Genomic DNA, 13,756 nt, shown 5'->3' on the forward strand with positions numbered 1-13,756 from the left:
ACAGACTTCAGCGAGGATAGCCGGAGAGGAGTGATGGACATTTGTCTTGACGGTGAGAGAGAGACAGGTTGTCTTGATGGTGGGAGAGAGAGAGACAGGTTGTCTTGACGGTGGGAGAGAGTGACAGTTTGTCTTGATGGTGGGACAGAGAGAGACAGTTTGTCTTGATGGTGGGAGAGAGAGAGACAGGTTGTCTTGACGGTGGGAGAGAGAGACAGTTTGTCTTGATGGTGGGAGAGAGAGACAGTTTGTCTTGATGGTGGGAGAGAGAGACAGGCACTGTGCTGTGGAGCAGGTCATCTGGTCTAGGTCCTGAGCGTCACCGCGCTACCAACCTCCGAAACTTTCCATGGAGCCCTCTCAGATTCGTATATGGAAGGTACTGGAGTCACAAAAGAGACAATATGAGAGACCAGCATTGAAACAGTAATATAACCCTAGAATGCAAAAACAGGGTCAAAATGACCTCGTTCAGTGGCTGTTTTACTATATTTCCCCAAGAAAAATATTCTATCATTTGATATTCCATGTATTTCGAAATTGTTGCCTGTTACCTTTACCTATATACATTTTATATTTGTCTTTTGTACATTTTCAAAATTTTCCATGAGCAGTGTCAAAATGACCCGCATTCATTTTAATGTGAAACACTGTAAAACAAAGTGTGTGTGCTAGTGTTTGTAGTGTCACTTCCACACAGTGACTCATGGCAATTTGCATACTGTATGTTCACAGGATGTGTGAGTATGTTTGTGCAAAGTTTCATGTTTTGGATTTTGCATTTCTGAAAGAGAGACAGTGGAACAAGTATTTCGTTTTGTCACTGACTTCCATTGTTTTTTAATACATTCATTCTTATGTAAAACATTTGCACTGCTGACACTAAGGCTGTGTGTACAGTGTTGTTGAGTGTTGTCACTGGCTTTTTAAAAAGACTGTAACACTTCAGAGAATCTTTCTACAAAAGCATATTATATCTTATCAGTGGACCATGACTTTTCAGGACTTTATTCATGAAATATACAAAAAAGCTGCAACCTTTTCCTCTAGACTTAATTTTCTTCAGTACTTAAAAGCATGTTGCATCCACATACAGCAGCCAATTTGAAAATTTCCTTCAAAATTGTATTCATGCAGAAATCCCTGTTATCATCAAACAATGTATTTAAAAAGAAAAGAAAATGTTCTGTGTACATATTTTATACTGTATATGGGGTACACTAAAAAAGGGACCTGAATAGTTGGTTTCTAAGGTCAAATGCATCATTTATGTCATTAAGTTGAAGATAAAGATGAAGACAAAAGGTCTTTTTAATGAAGAAGTCCACTGATTTCAATGAGGGTCGTTTTGACCCTGCTCATGGAAACTTGTAAGTCTGTATGGTCTTGCATCCTGGGGTTAATGAAACTATACATGTACAGTATATTCATGTAAACATGCCGACAAAGGATTGAGTGTAAACATCAGAACAGAATCACCTATCAGATGTGTTTGTTATTTCATGAAGGACAGATAGGCCAGAAACAATGTGAGGACAACTCATTTGCATATAGATGAATGGGCATAGCGATGGCTCAGGATGAAAATGAAGAGGGTAGAGTGCCAGTAACATGAACAGCCATCTGGGGGAATGAATAAGTAACCCGGGACACACAGCCCGCAGTGCTGTAACACGAGGAATCACTTTGCATGCCATGTGTGTGTTGTCTGATTTTTAAATGGCATTGCTTTTCAAAATAGAATGTGGCATACACAATAATGAATAAGTTGAAGTGATACACATGCTTTCATCTGCATAATCCTGAAGCATTATTTGAATTGTAAGGGTTTTGAAATACCTTAAAAAGTCAGGAGCCCTAGTTATCATATTTTCAAAGTCAGCAAAGGAGAGTTTGTTGTCACCGTCCAAATCCGCCTCCTCGATGGTCTTCTCACACACCAGGGTGATCTCCTCGGGAGTCAACTCCTCTTTTGTCAGTTTATTCAGAGTCTTTTCCAAGTCCTCCTTGCACAGGAAATTATCCACATTGAAATCTGCGGGCGACAAGGATTAAAAACAATTAAATTATTCATTTTCATTTTATCTGGTACGGGGAAATTTGAAGAACTATGATAAATGTTTGAGGAATCCATCTTTACCATATATTTTGAAGGCATATATGGCCTTCAGTTCTCTGGGGGCCATTTCACTGAGGACAGAGAACATGTCCACAAAGTCGTTGAAGCTGAGATTCCCCAGTCCATCCTCCGAGAAAGACTCTACTATCCTGCTGCGGAACGGGTTTTCCTGCACAGGTAGGGGAAAACAACATTTAGATATATTAAGAATCCCTGCAATGAGGGACACATACAAATATGAATAGCCTGTAATTTGGATAACAAAAGAAATGTATGAAGAACACATTGAATGAACCATGAGAGTTTCATGACCATTCTGTGTTTACAAGCTGTTGTCGGTTCCACATATGCAAACGCTGCAAAGGTCCCAACTGTTAGGTGTGTTCTGCTGAGCACAGTGTTCAATAGAAAAAGGCTGACTCCATCTCTTTGCTGGTATGATGAGGCCAATATTTTCACCATCGTTTCTCACCCATAGCTGCTGCTAGAGGTTTTATATCCCAGGCAATTAGCTGAGTCGGCACAAGCCATAATGACCACAGAACGGAGAGGGGGTCATCAGGAGAGATGTTTGAATCTCATCAACTCTATAGCCTACTGTACCTGTAAGCGAGGGTTTTCCAGTGATCTTACCCTGAACACAGTTTACAAATGTTTGAGCTCCAACACAAGCTCATCCAAATAAACCATTAGTCTAAGTGGGCATCTGAATCTAGAAACCATACCTCATTCTCGACTGGAGCCAGGTAAATAAAAGGTAAAAAACCTCGGATGCGTCACCGAACCATGAATCACTCCAAGTCAACAAAGCTCATTAACACAGATGCCTCAGCAAGGGAGGAATGGATTTATGGTTATGAAGCTGTAGAGGACCTGAGAAGACTGTGTACTGTCTGGGCTTCATCAATCCTGTCTGGAGTGGTCTCCATCTTCCTCCTCCTCCTCCTTTACAGCCCCGCTAATCATGTGACAGCTTTAGGAGCGAGGGCCAATTATGTCCAGTGGAAGGACACATTATGAGTCTTGGTGCTAAACTCATAACCCCCACTGGAGGAGGACTCCATATAAAATAGTGTGGTAATCATGTCTAATATGTAGGAGAAATGTTGAAATATAAAAGCTTCTGTGATGTATAGTGCAACGTAACTATTTCTTGAATTTCTGTATGTTCTTCTCAAATGGCAAGTTCTTGAAAAATATGAGGGAATCCTTTGATGACAGGATATACAGCGAGTTTTTCATGGCACAGCAACTTTCACAAGCTCACAGGATGTGGTGTTGTACAAACAGATCAGTGACGGCGACAATTAATAATCAATTCTGTCCTCTAAAAGAAAGCACTTATTGATTAGATGTCAGCCCATGTGAGCACCAAGAGCCACTTTTGGTTTAGAGTGTTTGTCCTCTTACATTAGCACTATCTGCAATAAGAAAACACAAATAAAATTGGTACCAACTCAAAGTGTTGGTGAAAGAGAAAGATCAGGTGAAAAGTGGATAATTCATATTGTCAGGGTTTATAATACAAGATCTGTACCATGTTTCAGGTGCTGAAAAGGTGGATTTTACGTTACCTTTAACTCCGGCATGTTGACTATCAAGGCTAACGGCAATTTACACTCCGGATCATTGGTGTAGTCCATTGGTACAAGATGTGGAGCCAATTCATGGTATCTGCTGTGCAACCTAGAACAAGAAATATAAACACATTTTACATAATTACATCTCTTTTCATTCTGACTCACTGCATGTCAGAATATAAATAATGCACAAGATACTGACTAATATAAAGCAAAGGTATCTGTTTCACGTCCTGTGGCGGTCCTGTGTTTAAATCAGACTCTTTATACAACTGAGTAATATGACTCTGTTTATCACTTGTAAGTAATTCTCACTCAACATGCTGCTAATAAACACCTGAAACCTAGAGGAATCCGTAGCACAGATGTTGGTGATACAGGCAACATCTGTAAACATCTGTAACATCTGTAGATAAAGATGGAGGATCAAAAATGAGGCTCAAAACATCGTAATTTAGGAATCTGAACTTCTGCAACTAGCTGTTATGGTTCTATTGCTATTGCTAAACCATTCATTGTTATTGTGTGGCTTTCTCTATAGTAAAACAGTAAAAAAAAACAGTAAAAACAGTTAAAAACACACTGGTACAAGGATGAGAATGGACAACAGATGCGGTGTTCAAATCAGCACAATTCAATCATTCTTTATACATATTATTTCTCTCTTCTCCCTCGATTTCTCTCTTTCTTTCTCTCTCTCTCTGTCTGTCTCTTGCTCCCTCACAATTTTTAATTTTATCTCAGTGGTTAAGAGTGATCAATGTCAATAAGTGTGATGACACTGTATGTACATGTAAGCACATTTATGTCAGGAGGGTCAGTGCTAATCTGCAGCCCTCTTACACTCTAACCTTTGAGTAACCCTGTCATGCGGTGTAGCAGTGTCATCCATCAGCAGGGACACTGGTCTTAGAGGACAAACTCACTACAGTAAAATAAGATAAACCTGTCAAAATGATGGAGTTTCATTGGGACACTGCGGGGAAAGAATGAGTAAACCTGCAGCTTCTAATCTACTATGAACCCCTTTGGACAGTGACGCCTTCTCTGATGTTTTTGGCTCTGAAATCTTGTTGGATTTCAATTGATACATAGATGAGGATAAATTACAGACATTTTTAATGATTGGTTTTTCATGCTTAATGGAAGAACAGGCAAAGACTGGGAGACTTGCAGCCTTTTTTGTACATTATATACCCAATTTGGGCATTTAAAGGTTATATTCTAAGATTATACACTATACTCGCCTATTTTTGTATTTCATCAAAAAACAACACACATGAACGCACAATAAATGTATGCAACTGTTAAAATTGAACACTCTTCTTATTATAATTTCATTTGCTCTTCTAGTCAACTTTGTATTTCCAAGTATCCCAATGTATCTCACATTTGAAGAGACAAAAACAATGAAATGTTGTGAGCTAATTAATATTGGGCATCATATTGCAGAAGAAGAAGCTGAGCCACCTCATAATCATCAGTGATAACCTGTGTCTTTAATATTGCATAACTGTGCCTGATATGTGCAGCTGAGGACAGAAACTAGCAGTGTTTTATGAAGGTCATAAAGCGTAGCACCCTATTACACTCTGTGCTGATTGTCAATTTTGTTTCCAGTGCACTGCTGGCCATGGAATCAAAGCCAATTCAATATAACTGAGGATGAACAACATGGATACCTGTCTATTTGCTAATAACTGTGAAAGGGAAAAAACACACTGATATCATTCAGTTTTGTTGGACCACAAAGAAAAAAGACAGCATCCTGGGGAAGTTGGGAAACATACATAGAGTTCTACAAAAAAGAAATGTGTAGTATCCATATTGACAACAACAAATTGTTAAAAGTAATCAAACACATACATTACCAGTGTGACAGCAGAGGAAAGACAGATCTAACAGTAAAGCATGAGTCACCTAATGCAACAGCAGTACACAGATGGTTACCCAGAGCCACAGCTGGAGCTCAATTTGTACCTTTATAGCTGTAACTCAGGCTATAAGTCATCCAAAGCAGAAATTTATAAATGTATGACGAATTGTAAATCTAATTTAAAGGAGGACTGCTAGCAAACATTATTTTATGTCATGCTGTGGTTTCGGTGTACAAATTTACACCTTTAAATAGATTTTCCCAACTCTGCTTTGCAAACACAAAACTTAAAATCAAACAAGTTTGCTTTGCCTTCCACTGCATTTTAATGGTGTTTAATCACATTTATGAACATCGATACACCCGTAATTGGTTGTTGGATAGATGTAGAGCAGCATGCCAAATGAGAGAGTATTATTGGGGAAGATTAAACTCACCTAGAGTGCTGCATAACAATGATTCATTGATAGTTTAGGCACATTTGATAAATCTAGAGGATAATTACAGAGGCACCACACAGGACAGGAGGTAAAAGCCTATAAAGCCTCACTGCTGGAGGAAGCTGAGGCTTTAGGGGACATGCCATATATATAGTATAATATATTGCACATTATTAAGCTCAATATGTCTTTGTCTTCACCACTATATTTCCTCCTGGCTGGGTATGAGCTGATGCCAAGCTGTGGTCAGCCCCGAGGATCATATGCTGACCATGTCCAATCCAAAACAATCAAAACTCTTTCTATACATCAATACAAAAACTAATCAGCTGACAGTGTTGATAATGTGTGCTGATAGTGAAGGAATTAGAATCAGACCACAAAGCCCCGATTTTATGCTAATGATCAGGCAATCTGCAACTTGATCTTTTGCTACAACATTCTCATGTATCTGCTTTTAATTTCTTGAAGTAGCCATTCAGTCTTCCCACATCAACCACCAGTGATAAAAGATCCTGAAACATGAGAGCGATTGGCCAATTCCATTAGAAAGCAATTTGCTTTATTTATGCCAGGCTGCCAGTGACAGGCAGCGAAAATGATGCTTCCCAATGAGTCATCATACCTAGTGTAGTCATCAAATGCAGATTTTATGTTTCATGGGTTTTTTTTTTTAAGTGTTAATTTTGCACATGCTCAAAGCAATAGAAATATGATACTTAATGAGGTGGCACTGAAAACAACACCAAAGTGAAAAGGTGAAAAGGCAACATGGTAGAAAGATCTTCACTAACCAATGCACATAACAGCATTCCCCATAAACAATCAATACAGTATGTATATGCTGTACCATATACTGTATATATATCTATAGTGTATATATAATTAAATACCCACATTTCCTGATTCTTCACTCATGCCATCCTTGTTTAGTTCAAGAGGCCATAAATTGTGTCTGAATCGATAGCTGTGGTACAGCAGCCTATTTGTATTTAGAGGGCCGATGAAGTGTGGGGAGGCTTATCAAGGTCATTAATGTGTTGGATGAACAGATCATTCACTATGCCTGCCAGTTTGTATAAGATAATTTAGTAGCTACTGAAATGTAAATGAAAAAATGTATTTCTAATATTCTGATTCTGTAAAAGGTCTCACCTTGTTCCTGACTCGTTTGCTTTGCATTTCTAGCATAAGACCTTGATTTGTAATATTTGACACTTCATCAGTCCAAAGTATTAAAAACATTGTTTCAAGCCTCCTTATTACTATACTGATGATGTCAGTAAAACCTTGCCTCATTTGGCATTTGTTATAAAATGTTTATGATTAAATGCATTATTTCCTCTAGCAACAGTAAACATGCCATGTTTAACCTCAAATGACAAGTTTGTTCTCAATAATGGATCACTTTATTATCACATTTGATCTAGTCCCATTTTTAATTCAAAGCTGTCCCTGTATATCATTCTAATAAGCATTAACCCAACAGATAATTAAACTGTCTTCCTTGTAAACTGTGTTCTTAATCAATGGATACACATGAAATGATAAATATGAAATTGTGTCATACTCTGATGTAAATACTGAGGAAAATCCATTCATTAATTTCACAGTACTACCAAGACCTTAAGACTGTAAGGAAGGTGATACCTTTTCATGATTACCATTACCAGTGAGGTTTTTTTTTTATTGTTTGACCAGCGCCCAAATAGTAGCTGCAGCTGCCAATGAAATCAACTTTTGGCATTGAGTTTCCTGAGTGGTAAGCGGCCTGCTCAGCGGACCTGGCATGTGTTACGCTGAGACCCTGTTACCTCCTCCAGCAGCAGCCAAATCCAGGTTCCTTTCCTGTACACAGGTTCCTTTCCTGTACCTAGAGTCTAGAGTCCCTTGTAACAGAACTAATGTTTGCGGTTCTGCAAATTAGATGCTTTGCTCTCTGCTGAAGGAGCTTAGCTTTGCAAAATCAGTGTCCTGCATCTTTTCTGGGCAGGCTTTAATGTTGCTTTTTTTTTTTTTTACCTTTTATTCCTGATGTATACGGTCGTTCCTTTTTACCTATTTTTAATTCATGACTGGCTTTTTTTTTATTATTTATCTCATATTATTTATCTCTTTTATTGCCTGTAAAGCACTTTTACAACTCTATTTTGAAAAGTGATATACAATTATTACCATGTTGTGACAGCAGAGAGGCAGCAGTAAGTCTCTGCTGGTTTTAACCTCATAGACAGAGCAAGGAAAGCCTGGGGATGGTTGTTGTTGTGGGCATGTGGTTAATGTGAGTTTACGCCTGGGCATCTGAGGCTGAGCAGCAGCCATTAGAATATGATTGACTGCACTGGTGGAAAGTTTCATCAACGATCTGCCTTGGTACATTTCATAAACATTACCATCTGTGTGATGCGACCATCAGTGAGCAAACGGCGGAACATGTTGGTTTACGACTGTACCTCTAAAGTACATCTGTGAGCTCTGCATAGGGATTAAGAAATAGATAAAAACCGGGGAGGTTCCACTTACCGAAGGATTTCTTTGCGTGTGAAAAAAGTGCAGTCCTGCGATGAAAGGAAAACAGCATGTCAAGAAATAAGCATGAGTAGTGCAAAGGATGCCACAATGACAAAAGTATTAGTGAAAAGAAATGGTGACATAATGATTGTACATGTTCTACAGTAATAGGCCTAAACAAACCCTGAATGACAGATCTATGGGTAGTATAGAATAACATTAAGGGTCTCTGAAGTCATCTGAACGCCCCTCACTGTGAACGCTATACTGCAGGTCTCTGGTTTCTCTTTAGTGATGATGCGGTATCTGACTGTTGTCCCCTGCCACTTGCAATAAGGAAAGTTGAGGCAAAGGAACATGATCTGGTGTTGCCTGTAGCTGTCTGCACGAAGACACGCATGTGTTGGCATCACGCATTATCCATTAGCCCTACTGGAGGCATCTTAATTTAAATTTCACTGGTATTTATACAGTGTGAGCGTGTGTGAGTGTCAGAGGCAGAGCTTAGCCAGTTAGCCTCTGGAAACTGCTTTGTTAACCAAAAATTTTGCCTGTTTACCCTCTTCACTGTGGCATGCCAGCTTATGTAAAACCAACACTGGGGATTTCTAGTGGGCTCATAGCACATCTTTAAAATTTATAGACATTACCTTATGAGCATTGTTAATTGCTCATTCATTTTAAATATTAAGACGTTATGATTTTGTGTGATGTAAAGCCAAGTTACTGAGCTCAGAGCTATTTGGCAGATAGGGAGAGTAATTTACGACACTTGATTATAAAATTGTCTTCAAATAATGTTAGAAGAAAAGCCAACACAATGAAAAGCTCCTCAGTAAGGTGTTTGTGCAGTACCATGCAGTCCTAGATCTGGTCCATGAGCTGGCAACTGCTTGATGAACGAGCGAAACAGTCAAGCTCTATTAAACAAGAATAGGATGATTTTTGATTACAGTTTGACAGTGTTTTTGTTTGCTCCAAACACTGTTCTGCTACACAAAAGAGCTGAGCTGGCTGTCATGTACCTGTATAGGACTATGTACAGGGTGTAAACTGATCATCGCTAAAGTCAATACAGGACAACGCTCTTCTTCGATCTGTGAATTGATGTCTAGTCTGGTGTTCAATCTGTAACTTAAAATAGTTACTGAGGCAAATATGAGGCAACATAATTCTAATTAGGGCTGTTAAGAGCAGCAGGAGTAACCAGAGAAGCTCTTGAGGACTAAATTATCTCCTGAGGGTAGAGTTTCACGGCATGCTACCACACTGCCTGGCTTGGCATCAATTATTAAGTCACACCTAATCACATGATAAACCTGTGCAGATGAAGATGGTGTTTCTTCGCAGGAGCGCTGGGACTATTGTTACAGGGAACAAAAGGTCAGGTCTTCTCAGATGGTGACACAGAGAACACAAGATGCTCCAGTTTGCGTTGAAATCAAAACCCTCTGCTATTCTCAGCTGTCAAGATCGGATTATGTCAATATTTAAACAGCGGAGTCATAACTGACCACTGTTTAGGATTAAATTGATTATCTTATCATTAATTGATGGGGGAACCATGACCAGTGCTTGCTTTAGACTGCGATGAAATTATCTTACTGGTCAAGAAAGTTAAATGTTGAACATAGTTCACTGGTAGCACTGGTTCATTTGTTTTCTCCATGGTCTGTCCCACTATCACACACAGTATATTTTTAGTTTCACCTATTAAAGGACATTTGGAGAAACCACTGCCAGGAATTACTAATATTATAGCCATGGTCAATGTGAAAAATAGTCCTGGAATAGCCTAGTGCTGCATCCTTTTGTTGCAGACCTCCCATGGACTTTGGACTTAGGACTTTCAAACATAGGCTACAGTGATTTAAAATGAGCCGCTGGCTCACCAGATGTGAACAATATTCAGCTCTGGAGCACAAAAAATGCATATTCTTTATTTGTATCCCTTTACTCTATCAGCAATTGTTAGTCCATATTGCAGAGACTAAATTCACAAAAACTTTATTTTTAGATTTTAGATTTAGATTTTTTTTTTTTTTTTAAACAAAGGTTCAGGCCTTTAGGCTATTATTTACCTGCCAATAAATCAAAATATATGGTGAATGGTTAACCTGGCATATGAGAGAACGTTGATTATTTGAGTTTATATGCCTATACTATTGCATGACATGCCTATTATATCGTAAAATATTACTTAGCCATTATCAGTAGGCTAATTCTTGAGTTTAGATTAGCCTAACTACAACATGCATGTGGAGTGAAACATGGGCATGCGAGCTTACCTGGTATGCATCAAGTTGCTCATCGGTAAATATCGTTTGCTTATTACCCATCTTAACCGAGTAATTTCTCGCTTGTATAGATGCATTACACTGAGAGTCCGATGCGTTTTCTCAAATACAGGCATTTAGGGGCTCCGAGAAGTGAAATACTCCGCAGAGAAGGTGTCCACTTTGCAAGCCCTCAAAATATTGGTTCGTTTACAACAAATATCCTCCATGGATGCAAAACTGACGCAGGAGATGCCGACACACAAAAAAAGAAAAGTAAAGGAAAGCGCTTAGTTGTTTCCGAGGCAGTCTATGGAGTCCAGCGAGTGCAGGTTGGTCTGTTTCAGCACCAGCTGCTGTCCACCAGGCTATGGTCAAGACAAACAGAATAAACAAGACAACTTCCGGTAATGTTTTCAAAATAAAACCCTTAAAAATGAAAAATAAATAAAAAACAATAATACAAAAAATGTAATTAATACATTTTCTTATTTTTAGTATATATCTTACAGCTATATAGTTTCACTCCATATTTAATAAATGATTCCACTCAGTATTTTGATACGATTTTTGTTGGATCTGTACACCCGAATACCTAGGCTATTTATTACCAGACTATTGCCTGATTTCCGGTCTTATTCTTTATTCTGGCTGTCTGGTTCGCTTGACGCAGCTTTCCTTTCCACTGCGCGAGTTAAGCGTGATGGCTGATCTTTACCACTATAGGTGGGGTCATGTCAGGTCGGTGACCTAATTACATTTTTATCAATTAAGCTCCGATATGTGTTCTAAAATACTCAGAGAAGGGCAAAGATATAGTAGGCTACATCAGATGTTAGACATTGCAAATACTTGCTTATCAAATGTATGGTGTGAAGAAAAGTATTTAATTAAAGTATATGGAATTTGTATTTTCAAGTTTTCAAATGGCCTACAGGGCAGAAGATAAACGAGTTTATCATGTTTCTATTGAAATGATTGCATTGTTTATCGTTGTCAAATGGCAATAAATTCCCAGAAGTTTATACTTAAATCAAGCTAAAATTGACTGTTGTCTAATGTTAATTAGTTAGACTAGAACTAGATTGCTGGGCAGCTAAATGTTTGAAAAAAGTGAGAATTTGCATTTCTTCTGTGATTATCTTATTCTACCAAACCACCATTAAATATCAAAATATGAGGTATGCCAGGCTGCAATAGACTGATTTTAAATGATACTATCTGTCTGCAAGGTAGCAAATTGATGTACTGACTGAATCCTCTATGCAGCCCAGTACTAGTAGAGGACCCAATTTGCAACTCTATCACCAAGATGGCTAAGTGAAGAGTGCAGCAGGCCCACTGTTGGTAGCCTCCCAGTTTTCATTCAGGGAAAAAAAAGAAAATAGCTAAAAGTTAAACACAATAATAATTACATTCAATAGCAAGCCACTGCATCATTTTCAAATTGGCTGCATTTTAGTGGAAAGAACTGGGGGCGACGCAGAGTGTCAAGTTTCTGGAGCCCTGGTTGGGCTACAGGCGGTAAGATACCTGTGAGGATTCAAAAGGACAATCCCTATCCCATTGTTTTTCCACAAAGGCATCCACTGGCATCCATTTTTTTGGTTTCACCCCATGAGATACATGGATCACAGAAGCTGATCCTTGGTGCCTCTGTCCCTTGCACCATGGAGGTTGACATCCAGAGGGTTTAGCTGCTCACCACTACTGAGCTCCCACTGTATGACCTGATGGAGGAGGAACAAGGCAAAATAGATCAGCCGCTGTGCCACTGGATTTCTGTTTTTGCTGCGCAGAAGATGATTTTGGCCAAAAGAGTACAGTTCTCCACCAAATTCCTACCAACATGGCACCCATCCGGAAACCCTCCTCACTTTTGCCAGATCTTCAGACCCTTCTGCAGCGCATGGTTGACAGCAGAGTTTAAGGAAGAGCTCAAGCTTGTGCACATTAGTCCCCATGAGAAAGAAGGATGGTACATGGCGATTCTGCGTTAACTACTAGATGTTTAACACCTAAAGATGCCTTCCTCTTACTTAGGATTGAAGAGCTGCTCATGTGCCTCAAGCAAGCATGTTGGTATTCTACATTAGACCCTGCCAGTGGATTTTACCAGGTAGAGGTGGACCCGCAGGCTTGATGCCCTTCAGGCTTCAATCCTTCACCCTTCCCCGGCTGACTCTCCAGGCCTTGACCGTGAAACCAAAGCCCATACACCCGGCGACGCTGCCCTGCTCCTGTCAAGATCAGAGAAAGTAATGATGGGCCTGTCCTACTTGTGTGTAAATGGAAGTGAAAAATCATATTCAGTTTGGGAGTAAGAGGAACCTGTATATCTTTGCCAGGGAAGTTTAAGGTGGTGGGAGCGCGGAGACCTTGAGGAGGATGTGGATGTGCCACCAAGGGAACAAATCTGTCACCAACAATGTTACAGAATACAGAATTGTTGTCCTACGTCTGTATAGAGTCTGCTAATCTGTATTTCTGTGTCGATGTCAATGCTGACTGCATCAAGGTCTGCAGCGTGAGAAAAGCAGCTGCATCTAGAGACTGCAGGACTGGACTTAGCATCAGGATTTAGAAGTTAAGGACTGTGGGATGTAATTGTGGGACTTGACAAGTTTTAAATTACCTTGGAGTTCATCTGTCCATGTTCATGTAGGTGTAGGGCTGAATACCTGCAGAAGAATAAAAACAAAGGATACAAGTTATAGAAAGAAGAAAAACACTCACCATTACCAACTGTGACATATCCATCACTGTACATGACCCAAAATAAAAGGTATGAAATCTACATTTGACTATGCCTATTTTACTTTATCTTATGTAGCATATTGCACAAAATACTGTAATGTGAGTATTTTGAAATACATAAATACTGCTTCCAAAAGTATCAATTACTGTCACTGTCTAATGTCTCTACAGTCTTCTGAAAGACACAGAAAACATAA

At 39.2% G+C, this 13,756-nt stretch overlaps 1 protein-coding gene across 2 annotated transcripts; it reads right to left on the bottom strand.

Moving 5' to 3' along the window:
• Positions 1-240: 240 nt before the first annotated feature.
• Positions 241-10,866, bottom strand: cib2 (calcium and integrin binding family member 2). 2 transcript variants are annotated; one of them, XM_071531458.1, is made up of 6 exons: positions 10,815-10,866; positions 8,539-8,573; positions 3,694-3,805; positions 2,141-2,288; positions 1,840-2,035; positions 241-382 (listed from the first exon to the last, which is right to left on the bottom strand). In XM_071531458.1, exons 1-6 carry the CDS (start codon positions 10,863-10,865, stop codon positions 361-363), a joined length of 564 nt encoding a protein of 187 aa, XP_071387559.1. In that variant the 5' UTR covers position 10,866; the 3' UTR covers positions 241-360. The 2 variants fall into 2 exon arrangements, with proteins under 2 accessions (XP_071387559.1, XP_071387560.1); XM_071531459.1 differs by lacking the exons at positions 3,694-3,805; positions 8,539-8,573 and having other exon boundaries at positions 10,815-10,865.
• Positions 10,867-13,756: the final 2,890 nt, after the last annotated feature.

The sequence above is a fragment of the Centroberyx affinis genome, unplaced genomic scaffold (genome assembly GCF_046629955.1).
Source record: "Centroberyx affinis isolate AG114_WGS23_722 - 3 ecotype Tasmania unplaced genomic scaffold, CSIRO-AGI_Caff_v1 ptg002083l_1, whole genome shotgun sequence".
Lineage (NCBI taxonomy): Eukaryota > Metazoa > Chordata > Actinopteri > Beryciformes > Berycidae > Centroberyx > Centroberyx affinis.